The sequence below is a fragment of the Nerophis lumbriciformis genome, linkage group LG31 (assembly GCF_033978685.3).
Source record: "Nerophis lumbriciformis linkage group LG31, RoL_Nlum_v2.1, whole genome shotgun sequence".
NCBI classification, from domain to species: Eukaryota; Metazoa; Chordata; class Actinopteri; order Syngnathiformes; family Syngnathidae; genus Nerophis; species Nerophis lumbriciformis.
The window spans coordinates 26897134-26923837 of NC_084578.2; the positions used below are offsets into that span (position 1 = coordinate 26897134).

Consider the following 26704-nt stretch of genomic DNA (forward strand, 5'->3'; position numbering starts at 1 on the left):
ATTGGGTCTTCATTAACATCTTTGCCCTGTCCAACACCTCCTGGGAGATAACCTTGTTTTGCCAGTGGATACCAATAACCTTGAGCAGCAATTGCATATGAAACTAGTACAGCAGTTTTATGCGACGGCATTAGGCTTTCCATGTTTCGCTGCCATTCAAGAGTGAAAGGAGGACAAACGTCATGTAAACTTCCAGCTTTGTGGACATTTTGATGCCTTCTTGTTGGGGGACCTCTACTCTCAGACGACCGAGTTCCTAGCTGGCCCTCTGGATCCCCGATGATATCTCTTTATCAAGGGAACCATCTGCCTACATAGTGCTGCCAAGGTACTTAAAAGTGTCAACGCACTTGAGCTCAACACCTTTCATAGTGATGACTGGAGGTGGTTTTGCTATTTTTGATGGTGCATGACAATTTGTCTTTGTAAAAGGTAAAATTACAACATCAGCATTCAACATATATTATACTCCCTAAGGTAGATAGGTGGGTCGAAGAGACACATCTAATCTTGAAATTAAAGTGTTCTTTTATTCTGACGAATAATAGTTCATCTTTCCTAAAAGCTGTGCTGTCAGAGCCTTAATGGTGTTTCAAACGTTTAATAGCCTGAGAGCATGAATAATTGACTTCAGGTACAAAAGAGGGGCTGCTTCATTATACAATCACAACAGGGGGCTTTCAGAAATGTCTAGAGTTAAAAAATAGCTGAATGAGCACATTTAAATGTTTACTTCGGGAACGGAATAAAATGATGAAATGAAAATTATTAAAGCATCAATAATTTTAAGAGAATTAACCATCTCCTCTACCAAATGAAGATACAACTTTATTATTGTTTTATTTACTTCAGGAAACCATAGGGTCCACATTAATTTATGCCAAATACGAAAAAGGTTTCATTTATTTTCACAGTGAATCTGATTAGCTTCATTCTTTTACAAGCATAAGTAAAAATCATACACAGTGTAATTGATAAATGACAAAGTTGAAAGTTCGCTATCCATTCTCTCACACCAGACTGCTCTACTAATGTGTATCCTGAAAGAATGTTTTCTTTTTATATTATTTTATTGTTTAAGAAGGAGTGGAGAAAGGCCTATCAGTCCAAGAGCAAGGTCTACCATATCAAAGCCACCACTGTTCTCTCTTCATGGAGTATAAACGAAGGACTGCAGTAACATGTACCGTATTTACCGCACTATAAGCCGCGCCTAAAAACCACAAATTTTCTCAAAAGCTGACAGTGCGGCTTATAACCCGGTGCGCCTTATATATGGATTAATATTAATATTCATTTTCATAAAGTTTAGGTCTCGCAACTACGGTAAACAGCCGCCATCTTTTTTCCCCGTAGAAGAGGAAGCGCTTCTTCTTCTATGGTAAGCAACCGCCAAGGTAAGCACCCGCCCCCATAGAAGAGGAAGCGCTTCTTCTTCTACTGTAAGCAACCACCCGCCCCCGTAGAAGAAGAAGCCCCCGGATATTGCGTTTCATTTCATTTGTGTGTTTACATCTGTAAAGACCACAAAATGGCTCCTATTAAGAGACACGCGTACAACGCAGAATTCAAACTCAAGGCAATAAGTCACGCAGTAGAACACGGAAATAGAGCAGCAGCGAGAGAATTGAACATAAATGAATCAATGGTGCGTAGGTAGAGGAAGCAACAAGATGACCTGCGCCACTAAGACAGGGAGACAGCGCCGGACGACATACGCCAACATCTGCCAGTGGATTGTAAATGCCTGGCGGATATATCGGTCTCAACTGTGGTCCGAGCTTTCCGGAAGGCAGGATTCACGGAACTGCTGGACAACAACAGCGACATTGACTCTGATGACTTCGACGAGACGGAGCCGGCCATTTTGGATGCCGTATTCGCCCAACTTTTTAATTCAGACACTGAAGAAGAATTCAAGGGATTTATGGATGAGGAATAATTTCAGAAAGTGAGCTTTAAATCTTTATTTTGTGTGTTGTGTGACATTAACGTTCGAGCAACGTTGAGTTATTGATGTTACTATTGCTCTGCACTAATTTGAGTGTTACTATTTTTGTGATTGCACATTTGCACATTACATTTTGGGGGTGAACAGAGTTGTTAGAACGCTGGTTTGTAATATATTATTAAAGTTTGACTGACCTATCTGACTATTTTTTTGACATTCCCTTTAGCGCAGCGTAGGCGCGGCTTATAACCCGGGGCGGCTTATAGGTGGACAAAGTTTTGAAATATGCCATTCATTGAAGGTGCGGCTAATAACCCGGGGCGGCTTATAGTGCGGAAAATACGGTAGCTTATTTTGAAGGACTATAGTTGTAGCTGTTTGAAGCCTTGCCTTGCTTTGAAGGTAAATAATTACATTAGGTACTTCAGTCTATTTAACTTTATTTTGATAAAATTGTGTATTATCTTTTTAACTGCACATTTTATATTTATGTTCCAAAAAAAAGCTCACGATTAATTTTTTCATATCATCCGATCTCCATTAATATCACAATTTTTTTAAATATTAAAGCGGATTGTCCCATGTAATATTATACCGAGTACCACATCCTTACTGTTTACTACTGCAGTATCTTATAACAAACATTTCCACCATGTTTGATGGGATATGCTAACAGCTGAGAACTTTCATTTTGTCCATATATTTAATTGTGCTTACTAGAGGTGCAACGGTACGGGTAACCCACGCTACAGTCCGTTCCTGGTGTTAGGGCCACGGTAATGCTTCTTTTTCGTTACGTTTTGTGGTGGTAAAGAGAACAACTTTATTTCCTCTCTTTGTTATTGTTTTTTTGCTTGTCATCACAAACATTCTGCGGTAAACAAAGTATCAGTGGTGTAGTGAACATTATAGGACTTTTATTTCAAGTTAACATTTACTAAACAACACTTTCAAATGGTACATGTTTTGTATTCTTTAATTACTTGTACACATCAGTGCTTCTCACCAGTGATTTGGTAAACAACAAGTGGTGACCCAGATTTTGGAGTTTTTAAAACTCAAATTCTGTATCTCATATTGAATGAAAATACATTACAATACAGTTTGAATTTTAAGTACAGTAAAATAATGTTTACCAACACATAAAACAAGTTTAATGATTATTTCAGGAACAAAATGTTTTTCTATCCACAAACAAATAGAACACAAAGTGTCTGTCTGCAGAGTTTTTTTTTGTACATTTTATGTAGTGGAATCTTTGCAGACACAAACAAAAAGTCTTTAAATATTTAGATATAAAAATGCCTTTTCTGATTAAATTAGTGGGTCTGTTGATTCTCCCAGTCGGCACCAATACAATCACATAGACGTTTTTGGGAGTGCCTGCAAGTCCGCATTCAGGGCCAGATTACTGATGAGCTGCAGCAGATAGCAAAAGTAAAGTGTGTCACTAAAGTCGCTGCTCCTTTTAAATGTTGTGTTTCAACTTCTATGCTAGTGTTATTCATATTTCTTAATTTTTTTCTTTTGGGCTGCACTTTCAGCTGTGTGAGGGGGAAGAGGCACAACGCTGATAGAACATTCATTAAGTCGTAACGAGACTGACTTTTGCGACGGTGGAACGGCATGGTCGCACGCACACCCACACAAACATTTTCATAAAAACACACGCAAACGTAAACAACACACACACACACACACACACACACACACACACACACACACACACACACACACACACACACACACACACACACACACACACACACACACATTCACACGAAGGATTACGGTCAATAAACGTGGATTGTTCTGTGCAGGATTATACCAAGCATCGTTGCTTCCGTACTGCAGTAGTAAGAAGTTATAATCTAGTTTCAATGTTATAACATGGTTATGATCTAGTTTCAATCTCAAATTAAATCCATTCATTTTCTACCACTTGTCGCTCTCGGGGTTGCAGGGGGTGCTGGAACCTATCTCAGCTGCATTCGGGCGGAAGGCCGTGTACACCCTGGACAAAGTCGCCACCTCATCGCAAGGCTACTGCGGTAACTTCTATCAGAAATTTCCGCCATGTTTGATCGGGTAAATATGCTAACAGCTGATCACCGTGATCGAACTCAAATAAATCGCGATAAACGATCATGATCATATAATCGCCTAGCCCAGGTTGCAAAGTTTTACAATAAAATAATCTGTTTAATCAAATACAGGGCGGAGACCTGAGCCAAGCCACATCTCTAAATGCAAAATTCCTCACAAACTGGATTGTGTGGCTACCATTATCAGTTTGCAGACAACTTTCCTTGACTAAAAATAACACAATCCTTAAAGCTCTTACTGTTGTTGCACTTTCATGAAGGATGTTTACATAAAAGCTAAGCTTCTGTTTTGCATTTTCCTCCTTTGCTGTACCCAAAATGAACCTAACCATGACCTTTAAACCACAATATGTACCGAACTGCTATTATGGACCACTGTTACAGCACAATCGAATAGGATACAAGTTTCTTACCACATATGGACATCTCATCTCCTCACACATCTCGAGGGCAATACGATCAAACTTCTGAAGACCAACACTGCCATCAACCAATAAGAATGTCCTGACCAGGCTGTACAAAACAAGATGCAAAGTCATTGCCAAAGACAACTTGGTCTTGTCAGCTTCTAAAGATGATGTAGAGTAACATACACAATTCAAAAAACAGTATGTGACGTATGTCTATTATCTTAGAAACACCATGAAATATACAGGTAAAAGCCAGTAAATTAGAATATTTTGAAAAACTTGATTTATTTCAGTAATTGCATTCAAAAGGTGTAACTTGTACATTATATGTATTCATTGCACACAGACTGATGCATTCAAATGTTTATTTCATTTAATTTTGATGATTTGAAGTGGCAACAAATGAAAATCCAAAATTCCGTGTGTCACAAAATTAGAATATTACTTAAGGCTAATACAAAAAAGGGATTTTTAGAAATGTTGGCCAACTGAAAAGTATGAAAATGAAAAATATGAGCATGTACAATACTCAATACTTGGTTGGAGCTCCTTTTGCCTCAATTACTGCGTTAATGCGGCGTGGCATGGAGTCGATGAGTTTCTGGCACTGCTCAGGTGTTATGAGAGGCCAGGTTGCTCTGATAGTGGCCTTCAACTCTTCTGCGTTTCTGGGTCTGGCATTCTGCATCTTCCTTTTCACAATACCCCACAGATTTTCTATGGGGCTAAGGTCAGGGGAGTTGGCGGGCCAATTTAGAAGAGAAATACCATGGTCCGTAAACCAGGCACGGGTAGATTTTGCGCTGTGTGCAGGCGCCAAGTCCTTTTGGAACTTGAAATCTCCATCTCCATAGAGCAGGTCAGCAGCAGGAAGCATGAAGTGCTCTAAAACTTGCTGGTAGACGGCTGCGTTGACCCTGGATCTCAGGAAACAGAGTGGACCGACACCAGCAGATGACATGGCACACCCAAACCATCACCCAACCATGCAAATTTTGCATTTCCTTTGGAAATCGAGGTCCCAGAGTCTGGAGGAAGACAGGAGAGGCACAGGATCCACGTTGCCTGAAGTCTAGTGTAAAGTTTCCACCATCAGTGATGGTTTGGGGTGCCATGTCATCTGCTGGTGTCGGTCCACTCTGTTTCCTGAGATCCAGGGTCAACGCAGCCGTCTACCAGCAAGTTTTAGAGCACTTCATGCTTCCTGCTGCTGACCTGCTCTATGGAGATGGAGATTTCAAGTTCCAACAGGACTTGGCGCCTGCACACAGCGCAAAATCTACCCGTGCCTGGTTTACGGACCATGGTATTTCTCTTCTAAATTGGCCCGCCAACTCCCCTGACCTTAGCCCCATAGAAAATCTGTGGGGTATTGTGAAAAGGAAGATGCAGAATGCCAGACCCAAAAACGCAGAAGAGTTGAAGGCCACTATCAGAGCAACCTGGGCTCTCATAACACCTGAGGAGTGCCAGAAACTCATCGACTCCATGCCACGCCGCATTAACGCAGTAATTGAGGCAAAAGGAGCTCCAACCAAGTATTGAGTATTGTACATGCTCATATTTTTCATTTTCATACTTTTCAGTTGGCCAACATTTCTAAAAATCCCTTTTTTGTATTAGCCTTAAGTAATATTCTAATTTTGTGACACACGGAATTTTGGATTTTCATTTGTTGCCACTTCAAATCATCAAAATTAAATGAAATAAACATTTGAATGCATCAGTCTGTGTGCAATGAATAAATATAATGTACAAGTTACACCTTTTGAATGCAATTACTGAAATAAATCAAGTTTTTCAAAATATTCTAATTTACTGGCTTTTACCTGTATGTATTTATTGAAGTTTTTTTAGGGTAGGGTTGTCAAGCTTACACGAAAAAAAAATTCCCATGATTTTTTTTTTACGAACGAATATCATGTGCATCGTCCTTTTTGACCAGTGCTGTACGGTGTGACAAATTTACTTGCAAATGCAACTAAAAATATACCGTGCGACTTAAAAAAAAAAAAGGGATTTCAACCCTTTTATCGCATTTGCTCCTAAAATAAATCCATCCAAATTTGATAAAACTAGAGTAAAATTTTGGCCCATCTATATTATATAGCATGTTTGAAATAAATTTAAACCATAATCAAATGATTGAACTCTTGCACTAAGACCTGTGTGTATCCTCCCCACCCCACCTGCGCCATGCAAAGAGAGGAGCGGGGCTGCTCTTTTGAGCTCACACACTCGTTCTAACATGGGTAAAACTAGATATTAGTTAAAGGAACTGGTCAGTAAACGTTTTTTTCACCACAACTTGACACAAACTGCACTGCACGCTCCTAACTACAAAGGTCGGAGAGAATATTGAACAACAAATCAATAATAGAAGTGGGGAAACTTGCCATTCAAATAATACCGCGTTTGTTGACAAGAACATACAGACATGGCAGCACATTAAATCTATTTATTAAGAAAGGTAAGACAAACCAGTGAAAAATTCAAAAGAGCTGCTGTCAGAGCCGACAAACTGCCGCTGCTAGCATGCTAAGCAAACAAAAAAAGCTCAAATTCTGACTACTGAGTGTCACGCTGACGTCACACGTCACTAGGCAACAGGCTTTTAACACCTTTAGCCTTTTAAACGGCACGTGCACACACTGAAACTTATCTTAACTTCATTATGCCAGATATTTGAAGTTTATTTTTTAGGTAACCCATTAATTAATTAAAAATTTTTAAAGAGTAATTCCGTTAGTAATTCAATTACATTTTTGGTAAAGTAAAAGTAACTATAACCAATGACTTTTTAAAAATAATTTTCAGAACACAGCCTATCACACAGCATCATGAAGCAGTTGGCGGGTTGGTGTTTCTGGCTAACATCTTTATGTGTATGTCCTATAATAATGTTCACCTTTAAAACCACCAGCATTAAAGATCAATTATTTTCATGTTGCTGCTGACATTTAAACATGTCCTCTTAAACCAGGGCACTTTGTTTCACATTTTGTTCTTTTGTGTTTTTGTTAGCTGAAGAATCAAGCTAAAGAAAGTGTTTATTAAAAAGATTGGAGATTATATTTGACTTTTCTTATATCACTTTCAAGTGTTTTTCTTATCTCAAAACACCTATTAAGTTGGGATCCTGTTAAACAAAACCTACTTTTCTTACTTATTGGTACCTGTATTTATGTATTTGGGATCCCCATCAGTCCCAAAAATTAAAAAACAAGGCATGGTGGTGGAGATATTTAGTTACGTCAACGAATGTTTCCATTTATGCGTTAGTTTATGGGCCAAACTATATTGGGATATGAGTTTTGATCCGTATGGCCCAGCCCTATACTAGTGTTAGCGACTTTGCTAGCACAGTTTAGGAATGTTCTCTATGTTTACTTGAGTGTTACAGTGAGCCTTCTGATGGCATTGTGTTTATATGTATGCACATGTGTACCTTGTGTGAGTGTTAATAATGAAATTGTAATACATAAGGCATTTATTACTGCTGCAAAAAATGTTCTGTGCTGCTAAATTTTCAAGTTAAAAAGCTAAGCGTACAGCACTGCTTTGTGACCCTCCGTCCATGCCTTACCGGGGCGTAACAGCGGGTTCCAGCTAATGCTGATCCATGAATGGAGAGCAGAAATGGACAAAAAAAACCTGTATATTAAATGGTAAGTTTAGCTTTAAAGCCCTGGTAGGTTGCTCTCTCCATAAGACCAAAGTTATTTCCATGTACCGGAATAGGTGAAGCCATATCTTAGCTGCTCGCGGCTAACTTATGCAGGGAGCACTCATATTTGACAAAGGCAGATCACGCTGAAAAGTACACTACACAACCAACATACTTTCAAGAGCAATTAAAAATGGTGTTACCAATTATTATTGTGGAAGACAAAGAGCTGCTAGCAATAGTCGCATGCTTTGAATCTTATTAAGACTGAGGAGGCATTTTAAAGCTGTTAGACACGAGTGAGACATTATGTTTGTTTGTGTGAGAGATTTTGTGTGTCTGCGCACGTGCGAAAGTGTTTCTGTGCGTCTGTGTCTGCAAAACAGTTTTGTGTCCATTTCTTTTTGAGGAGAATTAATAAACATTTGCATAAAGCAAACAAAATGTCCGGTCTCATGTTGATAGTATTAAAAACTTGAAAATCTGTTTAAGGTACACTTATTAATGACAAAAAAAACTTCTATCTGTGATTAATCATGGTTCATCACAAGTTAATTATAGATAATATGCGATAATCTCTATCAAATAGTTGAATTGTTTGACAGCTCTATCTTGGCGATATTTCATTTCTTTTATGATCAAATAAGTATTACTAAAGTACTAACATTTCACACAGATGTGCAACCATGGTGCCAAGTCAATATCTTACTTTTTTCTGTCGTGGAGATATGGTTCCACCATTTCCACAAAATCTTGAGGTGCTTTGTGTCCATAACCTGGCATGTCCACAAGGGTGAAAGCCCTGCCCACTTTGAAGAAGTTCATCTTTTTTGTATGACCCTAAGAGGATATACAGTAACAAACATGTACTGAAATTAATTACATTACAAGCGCATTGAGTCACTAGAGAAAAGCGCTATATAAATATAATTCACTTCTCTAATTCACTTCACTACATTGCTACTGTGCTTCCTTACTAAGCTTTTTTTTTTTAGAACGACTGTCACTTTCAGCAGTTCCTCGAAATCATACGATATCAGCGCAGACCTAATAATTGGTAGTTTGGAACTTTGTTAGAAAAGGTTTTGATAACAATGAAATGACTCAAAAAAAGAAACAATCGTAGGTAAGAAAAACACTAACATATTCATTATTCACATCTGGAATGCACTCATGCCGTCTTTAAGTTAATGTACAGTGGTAATTGTATTTAGCGACACCTAGTGGCCACAATAATTAAGCAGTAAATTGAAATATGCAGACAGGTTTGTTACTGGATGCTTTCTGAAACGCTTCTGCCTTGGAGATTTTGAATGTGTAAGTAATATGCAACTATAATTAATAATTAATTATTAGATTTTTTTAATATTGACAAATGTTCTGTTTTAGACAACAATATTGTTCAATTGAGGACACTGATTACATATGCCTAGATTGTGTGCCATTATGTGCTTAGCCTACAGCCTACCATGTTAACCTTTTGTAAATGACTTGACTAAAATACAAGAAAAGACAAAATGTGTGTGCTTATTGGAGGACATTTACAGTCGTGGTCAAAAGTTTACATACACTTGTGAAGGACATAATGTCAAGGCTGTCTTTAGTTTCCAATAATTTCTACAACTCTTATTTGTTTGCGATTGAGTGAGTGGAGCACATACTTGTTTGTCACAAAAAACATTCCTGAAGTTTGGTTCTTTTATGAATTTATTATGGGTCTACTGAAAATGTGACCAAATCTGCTGGGTCAAAAGTATAAATACAGCAACATACATTATCAATGTTGGTGATGTAGCAAAGTTACAATCAAATCAAATTAGTTTCATGGCATGGCCTCTTAACTTCATGTGAGTGATTATGATTGACGACACCTGTTGACTTCTCTGAGCCCATTTAAATAGGGCTCATGTGATGCAGTCATTAGACTCGGTTACAATGGGAAAGTCAAAGGAACTCAGCACAGATCTGAAAAAAGTAATCATTGACTTGAACAAGTCAGGAAAGTCACTTGGATCTATTTCAAAGCAGGTTAAGGTCCCAAGAGCAACTGTGCAGACAATTGTTCCTAAGTATAAAGTGCATGGCACAGTTTTGTCACTGCCACGATCAGGAAGAAAACGCAAGCTATCACCTGCTGGTGAGAGAAAATTGGTCAGGACGATCAAGAGTCAATCCGAGAACCACCAAAAAGCAGGTCTGCAATGAATTGGAAGCTGCTGGAACACGGGTGTCAGTGTCCACAGTCAAGCGTGTTTGAAGGAAAGTTCTGTGGTCAGATGAAACAAATATTGAACTGTTTGGCCACAATACCCAGCAATATGTTTGGAGGAGAAAAGGTGAGGCCTTTAATCCCAGGAACACCAAACCTACCGTCAAGCATGGTGGTGGTAGTATTATGTTCAGGGCCTGTTTTTCTGCCAATGGAACTGGTGCTTTACAGAGAGTAAATGGGACAATGAAAAAGGGGGATTACCTCCAAATTCTTCAGGACAACCTCAAATCATCAGCCCGGAGTTTGGGTCTTGGGCGCAGTTGGGTATTCCAATAGGACAATGACCCCAAACACACGTCAAAAGTGGTAAAGGAATGGATAAATCAGGCTAGAATTAAGGTTCTAGAATGGTCCCAAAATCCTGACTCAAACCCCGTTGAGAACATGTGGACAATGCTGAAGAAACAAGTCCATGTCAGAAAACCAACAAATTTAGCTGAACTGCACCAATTTTGTCGAGAGGAGTGGTCAAAAATTCAACCAGAAGCTTGCCAGAAGCGCCTTATTGCAGTGAAACTTGCCAAGGGACATGTAAGCAAATATTAACATTGCTGTATGTATACTTTTGACCCAGCAGATTTGGTCACATTTTCAGTAGACCCATAATAAATTCATAAAATAATCAAACTTCATGAATGTTTTTTGTGACAAACAAGTATGTGCTCCAATCACTCAATCACAAAAAAATAAGAGTTGTTGAAATTATTGGAAACTCAAGACAGCCATGACATTATGTTCTTTACAAGTGTATGTAAACTTTTGTTAACTGGCTGTCCAGCTTTGCACAAGTGAACGCGCAGCCAGACTGCTTAAATCGGGCTTATCTATTGGACATTTTACATCAAAGCCGATAGAATCCAATACTTGTTTTTTGTTGTCAGACCAGGACAACCCTATTAACATTTGAGCCTTTTCCCTTTCCATTATGTCTTATTTTTTAATGTTGTGTTTTTTTATGGTTAAACTTTTTTATCGTTCTTCATCAAAGTTGAACTCTGTGAGCAACCACAAGTCTTGTAGACTATTTAGCTTGTTGGAACAATGGTAATTAGCGAGAAGTGGAGTGTTGTTGCAGCTAGAATTAATCGATACATAACACTAACTTCTATTTTAAATGTTGATACAAATGGGGAAAAGGTGTTTGCAGAGGTGGGCTGTGCGCCTTCTGAATAAGCTTTTACAGTCGCTGTAGCGTGAGGTTAGATTTATTTGTAGTCATACATCACGCTACATAAAAAGGTTTTACAGCAGGTGAAGCATATTTAGGGCTTTACTTGGATTGTGCTTCAAAGCATTTATAACTTGTTAGTTTCCTTAAAGGGGAACTGCACTCTTTTTGGAATTGTGCCTATCATTCACAATCATTATGAGATACATTAAGACGGACGGATTTTTGTTTTAATGCATTCTAAATATTAAATAAATGTGATCAAAAGTTTGCTTACAATAGCGCTTGTAGGGGCCGTTCAATTCTGCCTATGGAGCCCCTAAAAAAACATCCAAACACCTCAATTAGGGTTTTATATACATGGCGTTAAGTATATATGTAATGTAGTAACAGGCACATTTATAATAACATGTAATATTTACACATTTTGATCATTTTAAGCATACGCGGCACATTCATTTCGAAAAAGCATCACAGCGTTTGCTTTTTTTTTCTTCTTCATTACTGATTTCTGCTCACTGCAGACTTTAAGAGAGCCTACCAACATAATAAAACATCACATACTGTCCAAGATCAGCTGTCATTAGGATGCCGACTGCTCGGATGTCCATATATTCCTATTTAGGTGAAGAATGTCTTATAATCCTCGCAAAGAAACTTGTGTTGTTCTTGCCAGTTCGAGGTCATAAATTTGCTGTTAGTGTCCCAACTTGTTGGATTACCTACTCAGACGTCTCATGTCTAGGTGAGATGCAGGATTTATGATCTAACAAAAACTTACAGGGAGCATGGACGCAGAGGAAACAGCAGACCACTCGATGATGTAAACATAGGGAGGCACGGAAGTGATTACGTTGCCGCTATATATAGTTAATCTGCGTTAGCGCTTATAACAACAATATCACTTACACTTGGTTAATATTCAAATCACTAAATGTAATGGAGTATTGTTGGCGCTTGTTGAATAATTATTGATCAGATTTTATGGGCGAAATAGTGGAGCTCCCACTGGCTGTTTTTTTTACATGTATTTAATATATAGAATGCATTAAAAAAATCCATCCGTCGTCATGTCTTTCATAACGATTGTGAAAGATGGGCAAAATTTAAAAAAAAAGTGCAGTTCCCCTTTAAGCGCATGATATTAATGGTAATTAAAAATAAACAAAGACTGTTATCAGAGGTGAATTTAATTCAATAATTACAACACACACTTTTATTGAAATTATTGATCCAAAATCAGAGAATGTCAAGCTTCGATAGTTTAGAGGGGAAGGGCCGAGCAATTGTAGTGTTCATTGCCACCTCCACACGGTACCAAAATTGCTTTATTAGTCTCAATGTTAAAGTTAAAGTTAAAAGTTAAAGTACCAATGATTGTCACACACACACTAGGTGTGGTGAAATTTGTCCTCTGCATTTGACCCATCCCCTTGATCACCCTCTGGGAGGTGAGGGGAGCAGTGGGCAGCAGCGGTGCTGCGCCCGGGAATAATTTTTGGTGATTTAACCCCCAATTCCAACCCTTGATGCTGAGTGCCAAGCAGGGAGGTAATGGGTCCCATTTTTTATAGTCTTTGGTATGACTCGGCCGGGGTGGTGATGGACATTTTTATGAGTGTCTAAATTACTCAGCACTTTTTTTGCTACTTATGTGTGGTCTTGTAATGTAACCCCCACAAAAAGCATCTACTTTATTCAGCTTTCCTATCTAATGACAAAAACAAACAGAGGAAAATTGAGAGATGCATGCATTGACAAACCAGAGCAGCATGGATATTGATTGGGAAACAAATATTATTTTATGTAACTTAGTTATGCATCAGATATTTGCATTGTTTGTGAGAAACACATGGAGTTTACAGTATGCAGTATTTTGTTGGTGCTACATGCAGCATGTCAGTCTGGACTACTTACAGGCTTTTTGGAAATTCTGACTTCCACATTTGGACACAAGGAGAAGAGCGCTTTGATAAGCGATGACTTGCCCACATTACTTCGGCCAATGAAACACACCTGTGGACACACCAACAAAATGGGAATGTTACATAACCTGGAGTAAGTACAGTATTATCCCATTTGCTCTTCTACTTCAGTGCACACTACATAACTGAAGCAGTAACGCTTGTGGCAAAGCACATCTGTGCGCTCCCTTCTTTGCAAGTATACAGGTATGCTTTTTTTTGTAATGGAACACCTGCCTCATTAATTTATATTGAATCTTAATTGAAGTCAAAAACATTTGTAACCAACACGGTTGCTGCAATGTGACCGCTAAGCCCTTCAGGACACAGCTCTGGCTCATCTATCTCTTGGACACAAAATAGATTGGAAGCTCTTGCTGCCAGTAAACTATGAATACATCATCTCCTGACCAGTGTAGTGTTGGCACTCAGCATGCCAAACAGACTCGGCCTGAAGAACATCTCGTTCTAAGACCTGCAGTCAACACCATTGTCAATTAGCTTTTTCATCTGTTCATTTATCACACTCATCCAAGATGTATTAATGTAAAAATATTTTTTTTTTTCAACTCTAAAGATGAATACCAATCAATTATCTGCTAAGGGTAGGAATATATATATATATATATATATATATATATATATATATATATATATATATATATATACATATATATATATATATATATTGTATCATAGTCTGCCATTGCCTTGCCCATATAATCCATACAGTGCATCCGGAAAGTATTCACAGTGCTTCACAAGTTATGTTACAGACTAATTCCAAAATTGACTATATGAATTTTTGTACTCACTCATTGTTCTTTAGACAATACTTTATAATAACAATGTGTAAAGTATTTGTTTTTTTTGCTAATTTATTATAAATAAAAAACAAAAAAATCGCATGGACATAAGTATTCACAGCCTTTGCTCAAAACTTTTCTGAAGCACTTTCGGCAGCAGTTACAGCCTCAAGTATTTGAATACAATGCCACAAGCTTGGCACACATATCCTTAGGCGGTTTCGCCCATTCCTCATTGCAGCACCTCTCAAGCTCCATCAGGTTGGACGGGAAGTGTACAGGATCTGTACATTGCTGCGTTCATCTCTCTCTATCCGGAGTAGTCTCCCAGATCCTGTTTTACTTGATTATTTATTTGCATACAATGTACAATACTACATTTCTATTTACATAAGTATTTTATTCAAGACAAAAGTTTTAAATTTGCACTTTATAATCCCAATGTTGAAGATTATTATTTATTTGCATGCAATGGGTCAACCTTGGGCAAGGTGTAGCAATTACAGGGGTATAACACAACTCAGCCTCCCTGGGAAAGTTAACGCCAAGGTTCTGGAAAGGATGGTCCGGCCGATAGTCGAACCTCAGATTCAAGAGGAGCAATGTGGATTCCGTCCTGGACTCTTGCGGGAATACCGGAGAAGGCCTGTGAGTATGCCTATCCAGTCTACATGTACTTTGTGGATTTGGAGAAGGCGTATGACCGGGTACCCCCGGGAGATCCTGTGGGAGGTGCTGAGGGAGTACGAGGTGAGGGGGACCCTGCTGAGGGCCATCCAATCTCTGTACAACTAAAGCGAGAGTTGTATCCGAGTGCTTGGATGTAGGTCGGATCCGTTTCCAGTGGGGATTGGTCTCCGCTCTGTCACCTATCCTGTTTGTGAATTTCATGGACAGGATTTTTAGGCAGAGTCGTAGTCATGGCGGAGAGGGTATACATCTTGGGGGGCTTAAGGTTGCGTCACTGCTGTTTGCAGATGATGTGGTCCTGATGGCTCCATCGGTTCATGACCTTCAGCCCTCACTGGATCGGTTCGCAGCCGAGTGTTCAGTGGCTGGAATGAGGATCAGCGTCTCTAAATCTGAGGCCATTGTTCTCAGCAGGAAACCGATGGTTTGTACAGTACAGGTAGAAAACGAGACTCTGTCCCAGGTGGAAGAGTTTAAGTATCTCGGGTTCTTGTTTACGAGTGAGGGAAAGATGGAGAAGGAAATCAGCCGGAGAATCGGAGGAGCTGGGGCAGTATTGCAGTCTCTCTGCCGCACTGTTGTGACCGAGAGCTTTGCCTTCTGGCTGAGCTCTCGGTCTACCGAGCTATCTACATTCCTACTCTCACCTATGGTCATGAAGTGTGGGTCATGACCGAAAGAATAAGATCGTAACCCTCAGATTGCTGGCACGGCCACTCTCCCAACTTCGCCACGCCGTCCTCGTTTATAGCATTGATGATTTACTCGGTTGTTTCAATAAGCTTAATTTATACTAAAATGTTTATTATTGGCTGACAGTAGTAAACATTTGTTTTAGTGATGTAAAAACTAACCTGTTAGTTAACACATGCAATTAATTCCACAAAATAATTGCATTAATCACATCTAAACACAGATTAATCACACAAATTATTTTAAGCGCACATGCTACTTAATCGCGGATGGCAACCTGAAATGTCAGTGATCACGGCAATGTATACGTCAGTGTAAGGAGACCGACTGGTGTGCCAGGTGGCAAATTTGGCTTTCAAATAAATTAGAACTGTACATTAAATAAGAAAAACATAACAAATTTTTCCCGTACAACGTTCTGAAAATAAGAGCGAAGCGGAAGTAGACACATCTGCAGGTTGACAACTGTGTCCACAGGGTTCGTGTTGTCATCCGCATACTGTTACCCAGGTCTTAAGTCGGCGCGCACAGAGAGGTCCAGTGTTGAAAATACCTCCATCCATTTGGCAGCAAAGTTAGATGTCGCAGACCCTGTCAGGAAACTCAGTGGGAGACTATTGTGGGGGCCAGAACACAGCCTTGCTTCAGGCCAGTGGTGATGGAGAGAAAGTCGGAGATGGGGCTCTTGACCATGATCTGGCCAGTCACCCTTTTGTGAAAAGCTTGTACAAGATCTGTGGTCAAAGTAGTGTTCTGTGGAAGGGATCTGAGCAGCTAAAACGTATCAAGGTGGACTAGTCTCGGTACGCTATCGAAAGATGGTGTTGGGGTACCTTACAAAGCAGGTCATCAGTCTTCTTCTTCGTTCGGATAAAGATGTTAATTAGAGGTGTAACCACGATACAGCTGGGCAAGTGTTTAACAGCCAACTGACCAGGTCATCAGTCACTGTAGATGAGCGATTCAGGAGCGTATGAAAGTGTTCTTTCCACAATTCGAGGATGGCTTGATCTTCGGTGAGGGTGAATGTCCTGTTGGCTGTCTCGAGGATGTTGGTACCTCCGAAACGAGAGCCAAAGATGTCCTTTGTTGCAGCACAGAAGCGCCAGGGGTCTCTGCTGTCAGCGTAGGACTAGCTTATTTGCTATGTCTTGCCACCAGAGGTTCTGCAAAACTTTTGTTGGCACTTCTGCTTTGCCTCCTAGAGGTTCGCAAGCAAATGATAGAGTGGTTCTACCATGTGTGACGGGCAGCTCTCTTCTGATTGATCAGTTGTTGGATATTGGCATCATTTTGGTCAAACCAGTTTTGACGGGAGCACCAATTCTACAGAATCCGGCATTAGGGTGCCTGCAGTGGAACCGCACTCAGAAGCTCTATGAGATGGTTCAAGTAGCCTTCCTGGACAGCAGAGATCTTCAAACTTGTGGCGTTGAAGTGTTGTGCCCTCTTTGTCGGTCTGTTATGGCGGGGGAGGTTACGCGGTTATGTTCACTGCTCGCTGTACATATCCTACAAAGTCAGACCTACACTGTTTCAATGTCCATTTCTCAGATGATGCAATTGTTGATGACTAAGTGCTGATATCAACCAAACCTAACCTAACCTTCCCTCTCCGGCAAGTCTCATTTCAGAGAGGGCAGCAATGTCAACAATGAAGCGGTCCAGCTCGCAACTCATGAGAGCAGTGTGTCTCTCTGTATCTGTGTTGTGGTCTATGAGGGTCCTCAAATTCAACACTGCTATGTGAAAGGGTTCATATTTGGTTTTCTTCTTGTGTTTTCACTGCATTAGTAGGTCCCCACTGGCCGTGGTATGCCAATCAGGGGGGGTTTTGTGGTGACCAATGTTTGTGTCACCATTTCTAGAGGTCTCTCCATTTGGAGAGAGCTACGGTACTCCTTAAAAGGTCAGCTCAGTCGCACCCGTACCTGCCGAACTACCACCTCACCACAAATTTGTGGGTAGAGCGACCTTTACGCAAGCGCCACCCATGTGTTGCACTTTGGGCACCCATTTTCTCCAACAGCACCATCGGGTGTAGGGACATGGTGCATCTGGTTAGGGTGCTTACAACGATCTGCCAAATGACTCAATAACAGTCGAGGTCCGCCTTAAGTTACACTAGCTCAACTGGAGCTTCTCTCAATTGTGAATTGTATGACAACTGGCGTTGGAGACATGAAGGTTCCAAAACCCTCGTAACCCAAAGGTTCGCTCAGTTTGACCCGTCTCTGCTCGAGATGGTCTCCTGCTGGCCCCACTATGGACTGGACTCTCACTATTATGTTAGATCTACTATGGACTGGACTTTCACAATATTATGTCAGACCCACTCGACGTCCATTGCATCCGGTCTCCCATAGAGGGGTGGGGTCACCCACATATGCGGTCCTTTCCAAGGTTTCTCATAGTCATTCACATCGACGTCCCATTGGGGTTGTGAGTTTTTCCTTGCCCTTATGTGGGCTCTGTACCGCGGATGTCGTTGTGGCTTGTGCAGCCCTTTGAGACACTTGTGATTTAGAGCTATATAAATAAACGATTGATTGATTGATTGATTGATTGATTGATTTTGTGGGGCGAATTACACTCGCCAGTCACAGAGTGGATGGTAACAATCACATGTGTGCTTTTTAATGGCTATAAGCTTGGAATGTCTCCACGCACGATTTCCCACTCCACCAATGCACAGAGCGATGACTAAAGCAGTCGCTATGCACATCGCCAATATGTAGTGCTCATACAATGGAAACGCCTGCGTTTATCCACTTACTAAAACTATAGAGTCCTTTAAATGTTTTATTTGATTACTTATTTGCATTACGGAAGTATTTTATTCAAGACATAAGTATAGTAGACATAAGTTCACACTTTATTGATCTGATCATTTCAATGTTTGTTAATATTATTTACTGGAATCTTTAATTATTTATTGGAGTTTATTAACATGCAATGCTACATTTTTGTTTACATATGATTTTATTTATTACAGCAGTTTTAAGTTAAAACTTTATTATTAAACTGAATGTTGGAGATTATTATGCATTTGCACACAATGTGCAATACTACATTTTTGTTTACAGAAGTATTTTATTCCATACAGAAGTTTTGCCTACCAGTGGAAGCTCTTAATTTAGTTATTTGAAAATGATTCCATACAAAGTGCAATTTATATTAAGTCTAAAAAGAACAAGGTTTTTACAAATTGTAATTATGCGCAGAATAAGGTGTATTCAGTGTAATTTCAAATTACTAGCTTTTGATCAGATAAGAGTAAAACTTGATTTGAATTATCTCTGCCATTTATATTTATTGGTTTCTTTAAAAAATAAGGGAAAATATTTGGGAAAAAATCCTAATCCTAATGTTCTTGTCTCTCATAATGATTGTGAACGATATGCAAAATGCCCCAAAAAGTGCAGTTACAACATGTACAAAAAGACTGATTAAAAAATATTGAAATATAACAATGTTTTTTCTGATTAAATTAGTGGGTGTGCTGATTCTCCCGGTCGAGACCAATACGGGGGAAAAAAACATGATTTTATTTGTTTAAAAGGGACAATCCACAAAGTGGACATGTCCCAATCTACTGACCTCTGGTTGTCTCAGTGTGGGTGCGTGGTCCATCCTTTCTGCTGACACGCAGTAATCAATCTTATGAGATGGTGAAGAGCAGAAGAGCTTCTCAGCTTTTTCAATGTCCTCCACAGAGGGGTGGAAAAGCTGGAACTGTGATCTATCCACAGAGCTGAAAGTGTATTACAGACATATACACATATTATTATCATCAACTTTGGGCCTCAGATTCGATCCTATTTTGAGTCCCGCTCTGATACTTTGACAATTCACTATAAAAGTGATAGTATTAACATCAGGATTGATCATCCCTTCTTTCCATGGATAATGTTAAAGTGTGTTAAAGTTAAAAAGTTAAAGTACCTATGATTGTCACACACACACTAGGTAGGTGTGGCAAAATTATTCTCTGCATTTGACCCATCACCCCCTGGGAGGTGAGGGGAGCAGTGAGCAGCAGCGGTGGACGCGCCCGGGAATAATTTTTGATGATTTAATCCCCAATTCCAACCCTTGATGCTGAGTGTCAAGCAGGGAGGTAATGGGTCCCATTTTTATAGTCTTTGTTATGACTCGGCCGGAGTGTGAACTCACGTGTGTGTGTGTGTGTGTGTGTGTGTGTGTGTGCGTGTGTGAGATGTTTAGTCATTCCTTTTCCTCTAGTCCTTCAATGATAATATTACTTGAAAGAAACACAGTTTGTTATGCGCCATTGTGGTGAGGTTTAGTATCTTAATAGCGGCTTTGCAATGTGGATCGCTGATGCATTTGTGTCAGCTTGCTCTCAAATTGGAGCCGGTGCTCTGGCCAGACACGCACAATTCATGTAACTCCTGCATGTGTGGAACAAGGAATATGTAAATGCGATTGTGGCTCCCTGAGTGTGTGTCCCTTGTGAAGGAATCTTTCACGTGAGTACAATCCCTAACATGTAAAGACTGGGACATGGATGATTATGCCAAAAATAATAATCACAATTATTTTTGATTGATATTGTAATCACGATTAATTACATGAATAGTTTTGATTTGAAGACATGAATATTTATTGTACCAATAAAACGCAACTTTAAGTATAATTTAAAAAGAACATGTATAAATGATTAACAAATAAACCAGTATAATAATAGCCAGAGAAAGAACAATAAATTTAAATAATAGCAATATGTGCTGTATGTATTATGATCAATAGTATAGTGACTCACTCGATGGACAGTTGTCGGGGACGTTTCCTGTTGATTTGGGCACTCCCACTAATTCGGCATAGCTTGGCTCAAAAGTTTCAGATTCACAGCGTGACCATGACCACTCTTGGCTTCAGTCTGCTCCAACTTTTAAGCCTCTTCTTCGTGCTCGCTTATATAAGATGCAGTTCATTCTCCATACAGTTTAAAGGGGAACATTATCACCAGACCTATGTAAGCGTCAATATATACCTTGATGTTGCAGAAAAAAGACCATATTTTTTTTAACCGATTTCCGAACTCTAAATGGGTGAATTTTGGCGAATTAAACGCCTTTCTATTATTCGCCCTCGGAGCGATGACGTCACATCGGGAAGCAATCCGCCATTTTCTCAAACACATTACAAATACCGAGTCAAATCAGCTCTGTTATTTTCCGTTTTTTTCGACTGTTTTCCGTACCTTAGAGACATCATGCCTCGTCGGTGTGTTGTCGGAGGGTTTAACAACACGAACAGGGACGGATTCAAGTTTCACCAGTGGCCCAAAGATGCAAAAGTGGCAAGAAATTGGACGTTTGTTCCGCACACTTTACTGACGAAAGCTATGCTACGACAGAAATGGCAAGAATGTGTGGATATCTTGCGACACTCAAAGCAGATGCATTTCCAACGATAAAGTCAAAGAAATCTGCCGCCAGACCCCCAGAAAAAGAGAGCGGATGAGGGTATGTCTACAGAATATATTAATTGATGAAAACTGGGCTGTCTGCACTCTCAAAATCCATGCTGTTGCCAAATGTATTTCATATGCTGTAAACCTAGTTCATAGTTGTTAGTTTCCTTTAATGCCAAACAAACACATACCAATCGTTGGTTAGAAGGCGATCGCCGGATTCGTCCTCGCTTTCTCCCGTGTCGCTGGCTGTCGTGTCGTTTTCGTCGGTTTCGCTTGCATACGATTCAAACCGATATGGCTCAATAGCTTCAGTTTCTTCTTCAATTTTGTTTTCGCTACCTGCCTCCACACTACAACCATCCGTTTCAATACATGCGTAATCTGTTGAATCGCTTAAACCGCTGAAATCCGAGTCTGAATCCGAGCTAATGTCGCTATAAACTTGCTGTTCTATAATAAATAAATAAATGATACATGGGTTATACTTGTATAGCGCTTTTCTACCTTCAAGGTACTCAAAGCGCTTTGACAGTATTTCCACATTCACACACACATTCACACACTGATGGCGGGAGCTGCCATGCAAGGCGCTAACCAGCAGCCATCAGGAGCAAGGGGTGAAGTGTCTTGCCCAAGGACACAACGGACGTGACTAGGATGTCCGCCATGTTTGTTTGTATCGGCATCACTATGTGACGTCACAGGAAAATGGACGGGTGTATATAACGATGGTTAAAATCAGGCACTTTGAAGCTTTTTTTAGGGATATTGCGTGATGGGTAAAATGTTGAAAAAAACTTCGAAAAATAAAATAAGCCAGTGGGAACTGATTTTTAATGGTTTTAACCCTTCTGAAATTGTGATAATGTTCCCCTTTAAAAAAGATAAGGTTGTGAATGCTCATTTGTCCAAAAATAGTTGTCTTCGTTGTCTATTACCAAGTCTGCCATGATTAAAAAACACTCATGTGATTCCAGGAGTAGGAACAAATTTCTTGCAGGAAGTCGGAAGTGCGCTGCTATGGAAACGGAAATAAATGCGCCAAAGAATTAGTTCCGAACTTCCGGCTGTGCGTAAAATGACCAAAATACGGTAAATATTGTACATATTGTTATGAACCTGTCTTACTACATTATATACAGATTTGCAGCGTGTATAACAAACGTTGATGTTTTGAAGGCTAAAACGGTGACTCCCATTAGCCGCATCTTGAAAGTGTTTTTTCTCATCTTTAAAATCCTAAAAAAAAGTATATGTGTGTTCTTGTCTCTCATAATGATTGTGAACGATAGGCAAAATGCCCCCAAAAAACTGCAGTTACATTAAAGGAGTGAAATCTTTGCAGACACATATACAAACAGTCTGACTAAAAATATAGCCCATTAAACATTGTTTGTTTTTTTATTGTAATATTTTTATGATCGGTGAGAAGCCATTGTCGAGATCGAAAATAAAATTTGATGGTCCACCCCTAACTCGGCAATTCATCAGCCCTGAAGCCACATCTCTAATATCAAGAGTTCAAAGGCAGGCAAAGAGTAGAGTTCAACATCGTCAACAATACCTGTCCAGGTAGGCGCCAACATCAGTGAAGGGGTAAAGCAATCTTTTGATTTTATTTGGGGGTAACGTTCTGGCGTCTTGCAGCGAGGCCAGCTTGTGAACTCTCTGGTGAGAGAAAACACAAAGTGCATCTGCAGGTCGAAGCCACGGGTGCCATCGCAGACAAAGCATCTTCTCTTGGTGGTCAAATATGGGTGAAGTGAATGGTGAAAGGACACAAACAGACATGGTTATAATTTAGTTTCAATCTCAAATTACATCCATTCATTTTCTACCACTTGTCCCTCTCGGGGTTGCGGGGAGGCTGGAGCCTATCCCAGCTGCACTCGGAAGGAAGGCGGGGTATACCCTGGACAAGTCACTACCTCATGCAGAGTCAACACAGATACACAGACAACCATTCACATTCACACAATAGGGTCAACCATACAGAACATTTGTATTTAATTGGCTTCTTAAATCCGCAAAAAATGGCAGGACATATTGAAGTAATGAATGACATTTAAGAATTTACCTTGTAATGCTATATTACCGTTTCTCAAACTGTGGTACGTTCTCAATTATTTTCTGTTACGCCTCCCCTAAATAGAAGAAACTATTTTTGCGCCACCCCACTCTCCACTGTGGCTATAAGTAGCATCATTTGTCTATAAAAGTGTTATAACTATAACCTCTGCATAACCCATCCATCCATTTTCTACCGCTTGTCCCACATTGTGAGTTTATTAACATTAAAGGAAACAACACACTGGCCTTTTCTCGTCTCACACAGTGAAGCCAAGAGCTACATACGCTTCATCTTCATCATCGGGGACAGCGTGGCGCGGTCGGGAAAGTGGCCGTGCCAGCAACCTTAGGGTTACTGGTTCGATCCCCAGCTTCCAACATCCTAGTCACGACCGTTGTGTCCTTGGGCAAGACACTTCACCCTTGCTCCTGATGGGTCGTGGTTAGGGACTTGCATGGCAGCTCCCGCCATCAGTGTGTGAATGGGTGAATGTGGAAATAGTGTCAAAGCGCTTTGAGTATCTTGAAGGTAGAAAAGTGCTATACAAGTATAACCCATTTACCATTATATCTTATTCGGGTATGGGAGCGTTTTATTTTCTTATATTCAAACAGTGTTACTGTTCAAACTGTGTGTAATGGTACAGTGGCCAAAATATTAAAGCCCCACTTAAGAACATTCACTTTTGGTTGATTTTGGCGGCACCAGTGGACCAAAACGGTAGTGTTTTGCCAGAAGAGGACCACATTATCCATGATGACTAGCGCATATAGCGTCAAACTGACATGATGTAAGCTGTAATGTTAGCACACATATTATGTCTCTAATGGCTATGCTGATGTTAAATAGCAGACACCATCAAACAATTATTTTGGATTGCGCTACAAACATGACGCTACTACCAAGAGTGTATCGGGCGGATGCAGGTCCAAAGCAAAGAAAGACCGGCAGGAGATTTTTTCCGAGGGAAGTAGTAGAGAAACTATCACGTTGGTGGCTATCTATTACTACCACACAAATTTCCGACAGCTAACATTAGCATTATCATTTTGATTTGAGCATCGAAAGTTACTTACAAGTTTAGCCGTGTGGCCAAGGCAGCTCAGGCCAGTGAGTGAAAAGCTGGGGCAATATTTATCCTGACTGTCTTTTTTAGTCTCCTTGGACAAAACTTTACATTTCTTTGGTTGCTTTGGAGCTTCGGTCATGATAGCAGTAATTTAACGTAGGCGTTCTTCTTATTGTTTTCTGGTGGCACGTATGCGTTCGCATCGACTTCCGTCTTTAACGAAAAGGGTGAATGTGAGTGTGAATGTTGTCTGTCTATCTGTGTTGGCCCTGTGATGAGGTGGCGACTTGTCCCGGGTGTACCCTGCCTTGTGCCCGAATGCAGCTGAGATAGGCTGCAGCACCCCCTGTGACCCCAAAAGGGACAAGCGATAGAAAATGGATGAATGGAGGGAAAGGTATGCCGTAAAGCAAGTCAGCACATTGGTAGTTTTTTGTGTGGCAGGGTTCCTGCCACTCTCCTCAATGTCACTAAGTGCAGGCAAAAGCGATACAGACCCCTTCAGGCCATAACAGAGGTGTCATTCAATTAGGTGTTAGTCAATATATCATCCCAACAGTTAAGAAAAAATTTTATGAAGGTTAAAAATTTACTGAGTGCTGCTTTAAATATACTTGTTAAACAAAACCACTGCTTTATTTTTAATTAATACTACGGCCTATTATGCTACTGCGTTTTAATTTTGGCCATTATTGTGGTAATTGAGGAGATTATATTATATCGAAGATTTGGCCAAAAGCAATTTGAGATTTATCGAGTATTTTTGACAAAAATGTACTTTATTCATGCCCCACTGGTATGCAATATAATTCTAAAATCCCCGAAATGACAAGGATATGACCACTTTAATGACAAGTATACGTATAAAATACTACACGGTCTAGCTCCAGCCTATCTTACCGATTGTATTGTACCATATGTCCCGGCAAGAAATCTGCGTTCAAAGAACTCCGGCTTATTAGTGATTCCCAGAGCCCAAAAAAAGTCTGCGGGCTGTAGAGTGTTTTCTATTCGGGCTCCAGCACTATGGAATGCCCTCCCGGTAACAATTAGAGATGCTACCTTAGTAGAAACATTTAAGTCCCATCTCAAAACTCATTTGTATACTCTAGCCTTTGAATAGCCCCCCTTTTTTTAGACCAGTTGATCTGCCGTTTCTTTTCTTTTCTCCTCTGCTCCCCCCTATCCCTTGTGGAGGGGAAGACACACAGATCCGGTGGCCATGGATGGGGTGCTGGCTGTCCGGGGTCGGGACCCGGGGTGGACCGCTCGCCTGTATATTGGTTGGGAACATCTCTGCGCTGCTGACCCGTCTCCGCTCGGGATGGTTTCCTGCTGACCCCACTGTGGACTGGACTCTTACTGTTATGCTGGATCCACTATGGACTGGACTCTCACAATATTATGTTAGACCCACTCGACAACCATTGCATTCGGTCTCCCTAGAGGGGGGGGGTTACCCACATATGCGGTCCTCTCCAAGGTTTCTCATAGTCATTCACATCGACGTCCCACTGGGGTGAGTTTTTCCTTGCCCTTATGTGGGCTATACCGAGGATGTCGTTGTGGCTTGTGCAGCCCTTTGAGACACTTGTGATTTAGGGCTATATAAATAAACATTGATTGATTGATTGATTGAAGTATACCTCGGGCCGTGTACCTGTATAAAAGGTCTGTTAGCCACCGCTTTGCTAACTTCCTGGTAGCATATATAACTTTCGTTTAGTTCCGTGAACGTGGGGCATTTCTCCCGCAAAGTTGTTTTTGGGGAATTGTGTGTGATTTGGAATTTTGAAGCCATTTTTATTTTGCATCGGTTTGATTGTGTTTGAGTGTTTTTAGATTTAGATCATTTCTGTGTTTGGAGCGTGTGGCCCGTTTGTCTCTGTCTGCCACCGGAAGTTGTAAGAAAAGCGTTGATAATACAACATGACAAGACAACATAATGGAAAGAATATTTGATTTCTAAATGGAATTATACAATAAATTACATCACGGAACTAATATGTATGTGTCTTACCCAAAGATTACAGCTGGTTTAAAACTCCGGTCGATTCCATCAGGAGTGCACCGCTTAAATAACTCCGTCTAAAACAGCAACCTACTGTCGGAAATAGTTCCGTTTCGGGTTATTTTATCCCCGTTTCGTGTGTTGTTGCTGCATTTCATGAATAATAAATGATTTTGTATATCTAATTTAACCTTCTTTTAATGTAATCTGATGGAATTTGACAGTGATAAACCCATTTTTAGAATACAACATTGTTACACTATGCAGTGATACATTCACTTGCTGCTACCTTTGTGTTGAGTATTTGTAAACTTCTATGAGAATTATTTGCACATACTATCATTTATGTGTATATGTAAAGAAAAATAAGTAAATAATTGACAT

The 26704-nt window shown here is 40.1% G+C and overlaps 1 protein-coding gene across 2 annotated transcripts in view; it reads right to left on the reverse strand.

The window, feature by feature from the left end:
* The window catches only part of gtpbp8 (GTP binding protein 8), a 50408-nt gene extending 24004 nt beyond the window's left edge, over window positions 1-26404 (reverse strand). Inside the window, exons 1-7 of one of the 2 annotated variants that reach the window (XM_061926317.1) lie at window positions 26330-26404; window positions 22734-22908; window positions 19327-19480; window positions 13491-13589; window positions 8843-8973; window positions 4470-4569; window positions 2731-3370 (exon numbers count right to left, since the gene is read on the reverse strand). In XM_061926317.1, coding sequence (XP_061782301.1) covers window positions 3311-3370; window positions 4470-4569; window positions 8843-8973; window positions 13491-13589; window positions 19327-19480; window positions 22734-22903 — 714 coding nt within the window. In that variant the 5' untranslated portion in view covers window positions 22904-22908; window positions 26330-26404 and the 3' untranslated portion in view covers window positions 2731-3310. Of the gene's footprint in view, window positions 1-2730; window positions 3371-4469; window positions 4570-8842; window positions 8974-13490; window positions 13590-19326; window positions 19481-22733; window positions 22909-26329 lie in introns of those variants that run through there. The other variant, XM_061926316.1, reaches the window with a different exon arrangement.
* Between the last annotated feature and the right edge of the window lie 300 nt (window positions 26405-26704).